This window comes from Notolepis coatsorum (genome assembly GCF_963971535.1).
Source record: "Notolepis coatsorum genome assembly, chromosome: 1".
In the NCBI taxonomy this organism is placed as follows: domain Eukaryota; kingdom Metazoa; phylum Chordata; class Actinopteri; order Aulopiformes; family Paralepididae; genus Notolepis; species Notolepis coatsorum.
Genome location: NC_140165.1, coordinates 134,015,971 through 134,029,002, shown reverse-complemented (window position 1 = coordinate 134,029,002; position 13,032 = coordinate 134,015,971). Strand labels below are relative to the sequence as shown.

Sequence of the window (13,032 nt, the reverse complement as noted above, 5' to 3'; positions counted from 1 at the left end):
ATAGGTCTAGGAGGGATGCCTCTGGGCCGTTGGGGTCGCGGTGGTCTCTCTGCCGCCTGAAGCGCTCTTGTCGGGCGGGAGGGAGCTTCTCTAGTATCCTCTCTACATTAGAGTTAGCGTACAGTTCATAGATCCCTTTTTCCTTTTGGGACCCCAGCATCCCTACCTGTACCTTGATGGAGAGGTCATCTAATGCTCTGTTGTCTCTGGCTGGGGGGAGACGGTCAATGTCTCTTATCTCCTGTATCACGTAGTCCCATATGCGTCCATAACGTTGGTCGAGGGCTACTAGAGCCGCGGTGTATTGGGTAGTAGAGCTGGAATATGCCAGCGCTATATTGTGTGCTCTGGGCACCTTCAGGTGCTTGAGTAGGATAGCATACTTGTACGGTTCATCTGGTACGTCGGACAGCATAGTCTCTAAGCACATTCGTAGCTCTGTGTACTGTGCTCTGTTCTCGTGTGTGAAGTCCGGGAACGTCGGTGTGCCAAGGTACGATGCCATGGATGACTGGCACATCGGTGAGCGTTGGGGGAGAGGCCTCCTGGGCGAGTCTCCCCGTGCGTGTCGTCTTGGGCTGGTACTTGGTGGGTACCGAAGGTCGGGTACCCAGGTGCTGTTCCTCGGGGCTGGCGGTGCGTCAAACTCACCCGTGAGTTGAATCGGGGGTTTGTAGCGCAGGGCCTCGGGGCTGACTTCTGGGCTGTACTGGGCCTTCTGGTCCAGAGTACGTTGCTGCTGGTCGGCTTGACATTCCTCCTCTTCCTCCTCCTCTCCCTCTGCTAGGACCTGGAGTCTTCTGTTCAGTCTCTCGGCGTGGTCCGGTTCTTCCCGGTTGCTGGGTCTCGTATGGACCGGCCGGGGAGGGGGTTCGGAGACGTGGACAGGATCCTCCTGTTGGCGGGGTCCCGGGTCGCTTGGTCGGGTAGGGGAATGTGTCCTAGACCCTTGTCGTGACGATCTCCGGGAGCTCCGTGCGGAGAGAGGGGGTGTCGCCATGGCAACCAGTTTGTCCATCAGCTCCGCCTGCAGCCGGTCGCGCTCTGCCTCGCGCTGGGCATGGGCTGCGTCGCGCGCTGCTTCGCGCTGGGCATTGGCGGCGTCGCGCTGCGCATTGGCGCTGGCCTGGGCAGCGTCGCGCTGTGCGTTGGCGGCGTCGCACTGGGCATTGGCGCTGGCATGGGCGGCGTGGAGCTGTGCATTTGCGACGTCGCGCTGTGCATTGGCGGCGGCGTGCTGTGCATCGGCGCGGCTTCTTTCAATGTTCTCTTCCGTCTGAAGGCGTCTGGTCTCCAGTCTTATGCGGTCGTCTTCACTCCTTTGTTGCGCCTGGAAGCGCTCTCGCTCGGCTGCAGAATGTTCGCGCTCGCGCGTCTGTTGCGCTTGAAGTCGATCGCGTTCGGTGGAGGCTGCCAGGGTGGCGATGAGTGCCTGCGCCAGCATCTTGTCCGCCTCGCTGGGGGAAGACGCTGGTCGAGGTGATCGGCTTCCGGCAGTGCTCGTTGGAGATCTGTTCTCCGGGCGCGCCCCGAGGTCCGTCTCCTGGGCGCGCTTCTCTTCTGGTAGTGGGTCGGGTTCCGTCCCTGGAGCGCTTTCTTTATCCTGGAGCTCTCCGGGGACTGTCCCGTTGGTGTTGTCTGGGGGTAAAGTCATGTCATGTCCCTCCTGGTCCCCCCCGTGAGCTTGGTCAATTACGTTAGAACCCACTAGGGTCTCTACTGGCGGGGTAGCCTGGTCGGTAGGGTTGGACATAATTTTACTATCCGCTTTAGTTACTTTATCCGTATTTAACTTCCCTTTAAAGCTAGGTATTGGACTGACAGTGTATGCCTCTAGATAGGGAGGTGGCTGCCGTCTGCGCTGCGGGCGATCTAGCTTAGGAGAACCGTTTGTGGAGTGTTCATCATCGGCCATGTTAATATTAATATTATATTAATATTACGCTAATTCTTCTCCGGCTCGAAGGACCAATTGTAACTGAGGGGTACAATTCCCTGACTGTATTAATCAAGTATGGTATCATTAAACCACTACCGTCTTATGTACATTATACTGGCCATACCGTACACGAGTATATGATGAGAACACTTCCCCACAATGAATCGGTTCTACACAAAGTTGTCTTTAAGTATTTATTAGCAGCAAGAATACATAATATACTTTACTGGAATGCACTTGTAAGGCAAAGGAATGTGCGTAGGCAAATCAATAATGAATGTCCATTCTCTGGTTACGCATGAAATAAGAATACAACCTGAATATTAGGAATTATATCTATTGTACTCTGGTAAGGTAGCAGGGGATACTGGTAGGGGGGTTCCACCGGTTGTAAGCCAGCAGGGGGAGGCAATGCTCTAATGCAAAGTCTGGGTCAGCGGGGACTCAATAGGCTCCTGGAGGCGGTATATTACTCCCTGCTCGGCAGACGAAAGGCAGCTGCTGTAATCCCAGTATGCGTGCAGCACAGGTGGAAGCCGGTCAGCCTCTCCAATAGAGACGGGCTCGAATGATGGTCCTCACGGGCAGGTCCCACAGCAGTGGGTGTAGACGATTCTTATCCGCTCCAACAGCATGGTCCAAAGCAATAATAATAATACTCCAGTCGGAAAGGGGCTCCGCATTCACCGGTGCAGATCCTCCGGTGCGCGGTACTCCACACCAACCAAGTTGAACTTGACGTTACTCAACCAAGCTCTGATACTCCACTATCCTATTCGCACGCGGCTATAAGTGCTCTATTTAGACACACAATTGCTCACTTCACTTGGTCTTTGACTCGTGATGAAGGCTTTTACTAGTAAGGAGCGAACGATACGTTGAACAAACGTATTAGGATAAACAAGACTCTATCTTGGGGCAATACGAGCCCTACTTCACCGCACGTTGCATAGTGGGTGAGGCTTCACTTGTTACTAAGACTGAACTGAACGGACTGCGGACTGAACTACTTCTGTATTCACCTGCGCCATATTTATATGTTGGGGGAACAAACTAGTACCAGCCTTATTCCTGTCTCGTAGTCCTGGGCAGAACCGGGCATGTTGAGACAAGCCTTGACGGTAGCTTTGAACTCGACTCTGGGGGTAAGACACTGGCGCTGGTGGCACGCCATCCAATAAGAGAACGAAATATTATGGTCTGTAGGCTACTAGGTTAAAGGGATATTCCGTGTATATGTACAAAGAATACACAAGGGATATCAAACGATCTACAAAATATTATGCAATATATATCAATCAATAAATACATATATTCGGTTTAATCTGACCCTTTGTAACAGTGTGTTTTACCTGTGAGCAGAGCGCCTCGGCCTGGTCAAGCTGTCCCCCCACTGTGAGGCCAGTCACAGCCTGTTGTAACACCCAGCCCTCCAGAGCCTGGGCTAGGGGGCGCTCTGTCTCCTCCACACTACGCACTGAAATCATAAGAGATGGGAAGAGAGAGCAGCTATGACGTATCCCGTTCCTCACTGCACACATGGCGAACATACAGTATAGGAGGATAAGTCACCCAATGGGAGATGGAGGGTACGACACATGCTCAAATTGAGCTGGTGGAATGTTTGGGTACTAGGGGTGTAACGTACACAAAAACCATGGTACCTCGGTTTTGAAGTCAAGGTTCAGTATGGTTTTCGGTACAGTGGGAGAAAGTTTGGCTTTCCATGTTCCACTCAGGGGTGATGTAGTGTGCAGTAACTAATTGTACTTGTACGGCTGTCAACGAATATTCTATATTGAAATTAATAATCGACCTTGTAAAAAGATTTAATAAAAATAATAATTATATTAGATTGTGAAAAAAAACAGCCCCTGGTGGGCGGTCGTTAGTGGTTAACATACCGTTGTATTCGTTCGGTACACTACACAGCCGTTCGGTACGGTACGGTACACACTGAAACTTGTTTGGTTCGGTACGGATACGTGTACCTTTACACCCCTATTGGGTACCAAATCAAATGGTAATGCTGACCAATTTTAACTGCACTTGTGTTATATGGCCCTGTCCTCCATTTAGCCTCCTTTACTCTGTAATGAGGTGACTAATCTCTGTCACTGTGCATTGAAGTTTTCCAACCACCATTAAATAACAGAAGGGGGGGTGTTAATGTTCTGGGTGGAGGGGATCCGTATTGACTTGCATTCCGATTAATGTCCTCTTGTGTTTTCACTTTTCACACATTAGCATAATGCAGGGGGTGTGATTACATTGGATGGAAAAGCAATACAAATGCATTGTTATAGCAATTTGATGGCCGAAGAGCAAAACCCCAAAAATTCATGCAATTTCCACCAATCAGAAAATGCTGCCAAAATATGTAGATAGGAGGTTTTGCTCTTCGGCCATCGAATTGACCCATATCAAGCCCCGCCCTCTTTTCTTGATCCTCCAATCACAACTTGCTTCCCATTTGTTATAAACTGTGGATAGATAGCAGTGGGCTGATGCAGGTGCCTTCTTCACAGTGAAGTTTGTGGCTGTACTACAGTGTACACACACGCACACGCAACACACCACACACACACACCTGACCTTTCTCAGACACCACTGACATCAGGATTTGCTCCAGTCCTTGTCTGCGAGGAGCGGAGCCAGAAAGGAAACAGGACGTTTTTTCTGTGTGACAGGCAGCCAGTAATCCCGCCCAGGCTGCTGGGTCATCTGAGGGGAGAGGAAAGGAGAGACTGGATCAGAAATGGCTACTGATGCTATGTCAAACAGTGATGCTCTGTGTAAGGATGACTGAAACAGAGAGGCCTGCGTGCATTTCAGTTGCTGTGTTAAGGCAGGCTTGCAAGGAATCTGACAAGTATGAAGATAAGAGCTTTATTTATTATTTATATATTTACCTGTGGGCTTTGATTTTGTATTTCAGTGACACTATTGTCTAAACAAAGCAACATACCAGCTGCTACTTTTATCTGTGTGTAAGGGAGTAGACGGTGTGTGGGTGGATGCACAAAAGAGTGAGTGAGAGAGGGAGGGAGGGAGAAAGAAAAGAAAGAAAGAAAGAAAGAAAGAAAGAAAGAAAGAAAGAAAGAAAGAAAGAAAGAAAGAAAGAAAGAAAGAAAGAAAGAAAGAAAGAAAGAAAGAAAGAAAGAAAGAAAGAAAGGAGAGAGAGAGAGAGATTACCAGGGCAGAGCATCACAGCTCTCTGCATGGTCTTCAGTGCGTTCCTGTAGTGGTTTTCTCCTGAATGTCTCCCACTAGCCAGCTGGTTCATGCCACTGTACAACAACGCCCTCTGCAGGTATGTACAGGTTACAGCATGCCCAAACATGGTAGTAGAGATAATTTTACTATTTTATTATCTTACATTATCTAATCCTAAAGCTGAAGATGCATAGACAAATAACATTTAAAAATCTGCAACAATAACAACTTTAACTTGGACATATTATAGAAAAAAATCACATGTTCACCCTCTTAATGCTTTGTACCCTTTAAGCAATATATATATATTTTTTTAATTATCTTTTTTCCCCCATTCTTTTTCCGTTTTTCTCCCCTCCCAATGTTAGTCGTTATGCCAATTCCCAATCCCCTTCCTGGTCGTTGCGCACTCTACCCCCTACCGTCGGTCTGGGAGGGCGGAGACTATCACATGCTTCCTCCGACACATGTGTACCCAGCCCACAACTTCTTTTCACCTGGCAGCGCGGACTCTCACTGAGAGAGTGTAATGTGTGGAAGGTCACACTACCTCTCTTAGATCCTTCCCTCGCTGTCCACAACGACCCAGACCCACCCACCGGCTTCCCTCCCGCTGACTCTGCCAATCGAGCCAGTATGACGGCCGGCCAAGCCGGAAGCAACGCTGACAGCTGGATTCAATACCAGTGTCTCTTGCGTTGGTGACGAGCGCCACACAGCTGTCTAATACTTCACTGCCTTTAAAACCAAAGTTGATTGGAATTTGCAGCTCCATTTCAAAGAGGCAGACACACATTAGGCCTAGGCGTACTGAGTTCATTACATAAGGGTAGGTGCTATTGTTAAACCTCCTGGTTCTAGTTGAGATACTCCCCAGCCTTTTCCCTGGAGGGAATCATAGCAAAGTAGCGGTTTGCAGGGTGAGAGGTGCAGGACAGGACACTTTAAGAGCCGTCTACCTTGGCAGCTGTAGTGTCCAGACCACCATCTCCAGCTGCTTCCGGTCTTTAACTAACTGATGTAATAAGTCATATGGAACCATTAGGCATGCCGTGATACTGGTGTTACTGTGTTCAGGCATCCACCGAGTACAATTAAGACCCATTTAGTTAATGTTTGCATATCAGTGCCCACGTTTATCAAATACAAAAATAACTCAAATTTGTAAAATACTAAGCGTGTTAGCAATACTTAGTCAGACAACATTATAAACTGAACGTGTCTGTGCAGACAGCAGATGTATTTTATAATAGGTCGCAGTACAGACTAGCTTAAGTCTCACTTTCTTTTAGAGTAGATTTAACTGTGCGTGATGGAGACAAAGGAGGCTCTAGAAACAATACAAGAAACAGGTTATTTTGGTTTAAACCCTGCAGCAGCTCGACTGGAGAGGAGCCGAGGACCAGTCCAGACCAGCAACAGTATGTTTGTGTGATGCGCTAATTAAGGCTGCAGCTACATTGATCAGTCATTGATCCGTCAATGAAAGGATAGTACATTTACGGAAGGTATGGTATCCTCCGTTGGTTTATTTTTTTTAATTAGACTCACACTCTAAATCAACTCTGTCTGTCCAAGAAATTAATAGTAATTGAAAATGAATTAAAAACAGATGTAGATGGACTGACACAGTGGATCAATGTAGCCACACAACATTCACAACACATACCTGTAACACAAGATCAAAGTAATCGCTCTACAGATATCGAGCATCATTTTGTAAAATGTCCGGTGTCAGCGGCTGTCATGAGTTTATTAGTCATGAGACATTTCACATCACCCTGGGAAACCCTAGGAACCATAATGCAAAAACACTGCAGCTTAGTCCAGCATTATGAGCCAAGTAGTGACACACACACTCACCAGGCCAGTTCTAGGCAGGTGTATGACTGTGCAAGAAGGTCATTAAGTCTAAAGAAAAGCACGCCATGCTCCAAACATCAATTGATGCAGCGATACAATAACTAAATAGGAGCCTTCAGTATGTGAACTTTTCTCTGCTACTAGTTGAGAAATATGCCTACTACAATGTACTACAATGTACAATGTTGTTCACATCGGCCTTATGTAATCAATACAAATAAATCACTATCATCAGTCAATATATGTTTGCCGATATATATCTGCCCAGTTTTGCTCAACAGACCGATAGAGATATATGAAAAATACTGATATACCGATATGGTCACCGATATATCATGCATCCCTATTCCTGCCGCATGTGTGATCAGATATATTTACCTTTCCTTGGGTCATACTGGAAAGACAAGCTACGTGACCAGCCATCGCACCACCCTGGAACACACAGTAGATTATAGACATGAACACTGGCGTTGGGAGGTTCAAGGCGAGTGAAGGATGCAGCATAAGAAGCAATATCATACGGCATCTACGAGGCAATAGCAGGTCTAGGGTTTAATGACGTTAGGTTTACGGGGTTGTGTCTGTGTGTACTTACGTTGGCCTTCTTAGGGCAGTACTGTGGTACCAGTCTGGACAGAAGGGCCCATAGAGACGGGTTGCCTGGATAGCTGCAGAGAGGAGTCGTCATATGAACATGCAACCAAGAACACTTACTAACGGATTATGCATTTTCTATAAACACTTCTATTGATCAGTGTAGTATAACCACATAATAACCAATACCAATAAACATTCTGAGGGTGAGGACTCTGTGTAGACAAAACACCCATTCCACAAACTGTACATAGTTGAGTCTGTCACCTTTAATTCAGCAGTTTACCTGTGTACAGCTCTGGACGCCTCCCTCTGCACAGCGCTGTAGTCGCCCTGTAGGGCCAGCAGGGTGCAGGTGAGCAGACACCGCTGCTCCACGGTGCCCCCGGTGGCCGAGCCCTGCTTCAGCAGCTCGGTCAGGGCGGCGCCGGCCAGGGTGGCGTCATGGTGGACCAGACCCAGGGCACACAGGCACAGCAGGGACTCTGGAACAGGCTCCTTCAGCATGGAACTGTGGAGATGGAAAGATAACACATGAGACACGATGGGAGACACAGTGGTGACGGGACACGTCTGGGAGTGTAGATGTCTAAGCGCTCGCCCAAACATCGCAGAGACCCGGGTTCAATTCACGGTAGCGGAACCTCCAGCTTGGTCAGATGTGCATCAGGCCACGTGAGCGGATCGGCACGGGCGTGAAATCCGCTCTTCGCTCTAGACGGCTTGTTCCGCTCCGCTAATCGCTCATGTTGACCCCGCCCCCAAGTCGCTCTCCGCTCACCTTGAATCGAGCGCTCCCCGCTCCACATCGCTCGGCAGATATATTTTTTTTTTTTTTGAGCATGGTGTAAATTAGCTCAAACTACAACAGTCTACACCCCCTGGGCCCCTTAACAATTGTTTGTATTGAGCCGTATTGTAATTGTACCCATTCTGCAATGTTAAATAACGTTGTTTATCCATTCACTAGCTCTACTATGCGATGATAGCTAGCCTAGCCACAATGCTATGGTCGCTGCCATTAACGATAGCATGTAAGCTAACGACAACAACAATGGCGTCATATACTTTTTCTAACAGGATGCGAGTGACGGTTCACCCTTCTCATTGGTTGAAAATGGCCTTCATGTTTGTACATCGCCATCTGTTGCTTTGGCATTGTACTACATGTATATTTCCATGTTATGTTAAACCACTGTGAGCGGCCCGGAGTGGATTGGAGCGGAGGAGAACTCTCGCTCCGGACGTCGCGCCGACCCATTTTAAAACCCACTCCTCGCTCACGTCAAAACCGCCCGCTCCGCTCCCTGCGCCGCTCACGTGCACTGATGTGCATGTGTAACTGGTCACACACAACAGGGAGTAGTTTGAGTAATGGAGCAGACCATTTGAAAAGGAGCCGATAGAGACTTAAGACCCGACTACTCGAAAAGCAGTATTATTTTGGCTGTGGTGAAGACTAGTTGATAAACTGACCATTTGAAGGGAAGTGTCTTCTGACAAGGGTGAAGACTAAATGGGAAATGGTGCATTTATATAGCGTTTTTATCCAAAGTGCTTTACAATTTTGTTCCTCACATTCACTCACTCAGACACACACCGATATCTAACCCTAACTAACCTTACTGTCATGCACTTGTCCTAATAAACTAACCTACACTGTAGCACTCAATACTTTGATGAACATTGTTACTCAGCTGATAGAGTTGTGCCCTTCCTGATGACTTGTCGTACAGAACTTGTAAGTCGCTTTGGATAAAAGCATCAGCTAAATGACTAAATAAAAATGTAAATGTAAAATGATGGCGGAGGCAACCATGCAAGGTGCCAACCTGCTCATCGGGAGGGGGTTAAGTGTCTTGCTCATTGACCATTTAAAGAGCAGCGTTTTAATGACTTTGTGGCAATGACATGGGCTGGCTACTGAACTGACCATTTGAAGAGGAGAGACTTGGCTGGGTCCAGGTTGCCTTGTCTGTGCTGCAACAGGGCCAAAGCTGACAGGATGTAGGCCTTGTCCTTCTCACTGGAGGCCACAGCCAGGGCACGCTCATAGGCTGAGGAACACAACACAGCATACTAACTCTTCTTTTGTTGAACATGTATGGACTGTGCGCTCACTGACCTTTGTACTGGTGTAAAATGTGAGTGATTTGCTATTTTATCTTAAAGTTATATTATTATTATTATTATTATTATTATTATTATTATTATTAAGGAAAACCTCTAATCTTACTGGCTAAATACACTTGGATTGCCTTCTTCTATCAAACAACAAATTAAATGGTGATGTACCGTAAACTCCAAAGACATCTCTCTCTCAAACAAACGGACTGATTGAGTTGGCTGTTCCACTGGTTCCACTCACCTTTGATGCTCTCTGGTATACATCCTGCCCTGAAGTAGGCCAGAGCCAGCCCAGCCAGATCATAGAGCTCCTCTAGTGGTGTGGAGGAATAAACACGCACCGCCTCCTCCGACTGACCTGAAGTGCTGTGGAAGACATGGTAAAATACATTAATAACACTTTTTTTTATTATGAATGTTTTTGCCTTTATTTAACCAGGTATGTCCCAATTGAGATCCGGGATCTCTTTTACAAGGGAGACCTGGGCCCTGTTCCCCGTACCTGGCTAACTGAGTTAGCCGGATAATTTTCAGCATAGCTTGACTTAAAGGGGAACTATTTTACTATTCCTAGCACTATTTGGGCAACTTTACACAATTCCTGTGAGTCTATTGACGTTATTTTTCAAAAAAAAATGCATTGGTTTATATTTCTAATCAAGTACTCAAAACCATCATTTTTCAGCCTCCGGATTTCAGGCTGTTATGGCCTGGCTCCGCCCATAAGCACTTTGAGTGACACTGACAGTCAGTCCAGAGAGAGAGAGAGAGAGAGAGAGAGAGAGAGAGAGAGAGAGAGAGAGAGAGAGAGAGAGAGAGAGAGAGAGAGAGAGACAGAGAGACAGAGAGACAGAGAGACAGAGAGAGAGAGAGAGTGTGTTGGAGTGTGTGTGTGTGTATGTGTATGTGAGTGAGAGAGATGGGACACAGGAATGGGTTAAAACCACAGTATGAGACATTCTTCTAAAAATGCCATTCCCACCGAGCCACAGAGGCAGCCAGCGATTGCTCAAAACGTCCACATTAAAAAGAAGAGGGGACAAAAAGAGAGGAAGAAAAAAGGAGAGAGTGAGAGCGAGAGAGAGAAAAAAAAGAACTGTGTAAACACTGCGTGTCTCCCGGGAGAGGGAGCCGGGAGAGGAGAGGGAGCCGGGAGACACGCAGAGTATTTACAGTTCGTTCTCTCTCGGTCGGGAGCATGGGCTGTGGCGCAGCGCGGTGGTGGACTATGAGGCGCCATTTGGGACAAAAGCCTGGCTAATACAGGACACAGCCTATCCAGTCATCCTGCGCGACCCAGTTGGTCCGCGAGAGAGGGCCAGTTGGTGCGCCGATTGGGACAAAAGCCTGTCGAATACAGACACCGAGGTCCAGTTGGTCCGCGCGCGCCGACATGTTTTGTCGAATACAGACACCGAGGTCCAGTTGGTCCACCACCGTGGGTCTATCTCTCTCTCGCTCGCTCTCGCTCGGCTGGCAGCTAGAGGGGGGCGGGCGTTATTATGCAAATGAGGACCATCTGACGTCCCGAATACGCTAATTTTCAGACGACTCACTTGAGGGAGGGACATTATTGTGAGATGAGAATTGGAAGAATGCGCCAAATCGAGAATTAGAGACATAGATCCTATTACTATTAGTCCACATAGCTAGAAAATGACCCTAAACACTGGAAAAGGTCATTTATAAGATAGTTCCCCTTTAAAGGATAACTCCACTATTTTGGGAAATTAGCTTATTTAACATCTTCCCTGGAGTTAGACAAGAAGATGCATACCTTTTTTGTCTCTGTGCGTGCATTTTAGCTTTGGGAATAGATGCTCTGTTAGCATAGCTTAGCTTCATCACTGGAAGTGAGGCAGGACAGTAGCCTTACAGTGCCTTACAGTGTATTGCAAGGTCTGACATTGACCAAACTTGATATGCATGACCTTGGTGGGCTCTAGGTCAACTCCTGAAAAGGGGGTCAATGTCAGACCTTGCAATCAAAAGTTAGGGGCGCACTGAAATTATGGCAAGGGTTATTAGCCCCCTAACTTTTGATTGCAAAGTCTGACATTGACCCCCTTTTCAGGAGTTGACCTAGAGCCCACCAAGGTCATGCATATCAAGTTTGGTCAATGTCAGACCTTGCAATACACTGTAAGGCACTGTAAGGCTACTGTCCTGCCTCACTTCCAGTGATGAAGCTAAGCTATGCTAACGGAGCATCTATTCCCAAAGCTAAAATGCACGCACAGAGACAAAAAAGGTATGCATCTTCTTGTCTAACTCCAGGGAAGATGTTAAATAAGCTAATTTCCCAAAATAGTGGAGTTATCCTTTAAGCCAGACCTTTCCGTTCCCCGAAGTCGGATTTTCTAAATCACCATGGTAACAGATCAGAAAGTTTTAACCTGGTCGAGGGCAGGGTTTAGTTCAGTTAGCTGGATAACCTGCATGGCCACGCCCTCGCAAAGAAATGCCAGCTCGCTTCCTGAAATATTTCTCACAGTCTAGATCCCATTATACCATTCTGAATTATGTTTTTGTGCTTCGTTTTCCTAGAGGGGGCTTTTGAAATGTATAATAATAGAACTAAATCGGCCGTTTGGCTCTGATTAGTTTCATATATTTTCCGCTGTAGATTTGCTTAACGGAGCGCCGGGATTGTGTTTCATACAAGCATAAAATTGAAGTGTCTATGCGTGGATTGTGGTCTTTGTGGATTATGAATTACGAGGAATCTGAGGATTGTTGAATTGTATCATCACTCACACGTTATTGTGATATTGTAACTGGGATTAAAATGTCTGATGAGACATTAATGCATTTGAGAATAAAGAGATAAAACTTCATTCAAAAAAAAAATATTAGAAACAGATATATTTTGTCTGGCACAGTGGTGTAATGGTTAGTGCTCATTCCTGTCAAGCGGACGACCCGAGTTCGAAACCCCGCGTTTCTAATATAATTTTTTTTTAATATAATATTAATGACTATACGCAAAAGTAGCCTAGTTTTAAGTTAAAATATTATAAATCTACATGCATTGAGGATGTCATTCTTTATATAGCTCTCAAAGTGCACCAAATTGAAGCATTTACATCGCAAAAAGAAAAAAGAATTAGAAAAAGGGGGGATTCGAACGCGGGTCGTCCGCGTGAGAGGTTAAGGACTAACCATTACACCACGGTGCCAGATAAATAAAATATCCATTATATATCCATTAATGGACAAGAGAGAGCCGTACGTCGGCCGTCTAATGAAGTTAGATTCACTGTTATCTGATGATGAACATGCGTCACTGGTAT

At 46.7% G+C, this 13,032-nt stretch overlaps 1 protein-coding gene across 2 annotated transcripts in view; it reads right to left on the bottom strand.

Moving 5' to 3' along the window:
- Positions 1-13,032, bottom strand: part of skic3 (SKI3 subunit of superkiller complex) — a 66,711-nt gene that overhangs the window by 15,130 nt on the left and 38,549 nt on the right. For both annotated transcript variants that reach the window (XM_084335516.1, XM_084335517.1), the window contains 8 exons: positions 9,981-10,105; positions 9,546-9,669; positions 7,899-8,123; positions 7,614-7,686; positions 7,397-7,450; positions 5,135-5,246; positions 4,535-4,663; positions 3,292-3,416 (listed from right to left, as the gene is read on the bottom strand). In XM_084335516.1, the coding sequence (XP_084191642.1) occupies positions 3,292-3,416; positions 4,535-4,663; positions 5,135-5,246; positions 7,397-7,450; positions 7,614-7,686; positions 7,899-8,123; positions 9,546-9,669; positions 9,981-10,105 (967 nt within the window). The remainder of the gene's footprint in view (positions 1-3,291; positions 3,417-4,534; positions 4,664-5,134; positions 5,247-7,396; positions 7,451-7,613; positions 7,687-7,898; positions 8,124-9,545; positions 9,670-9,980; positions 10,106-13,032) is intronic.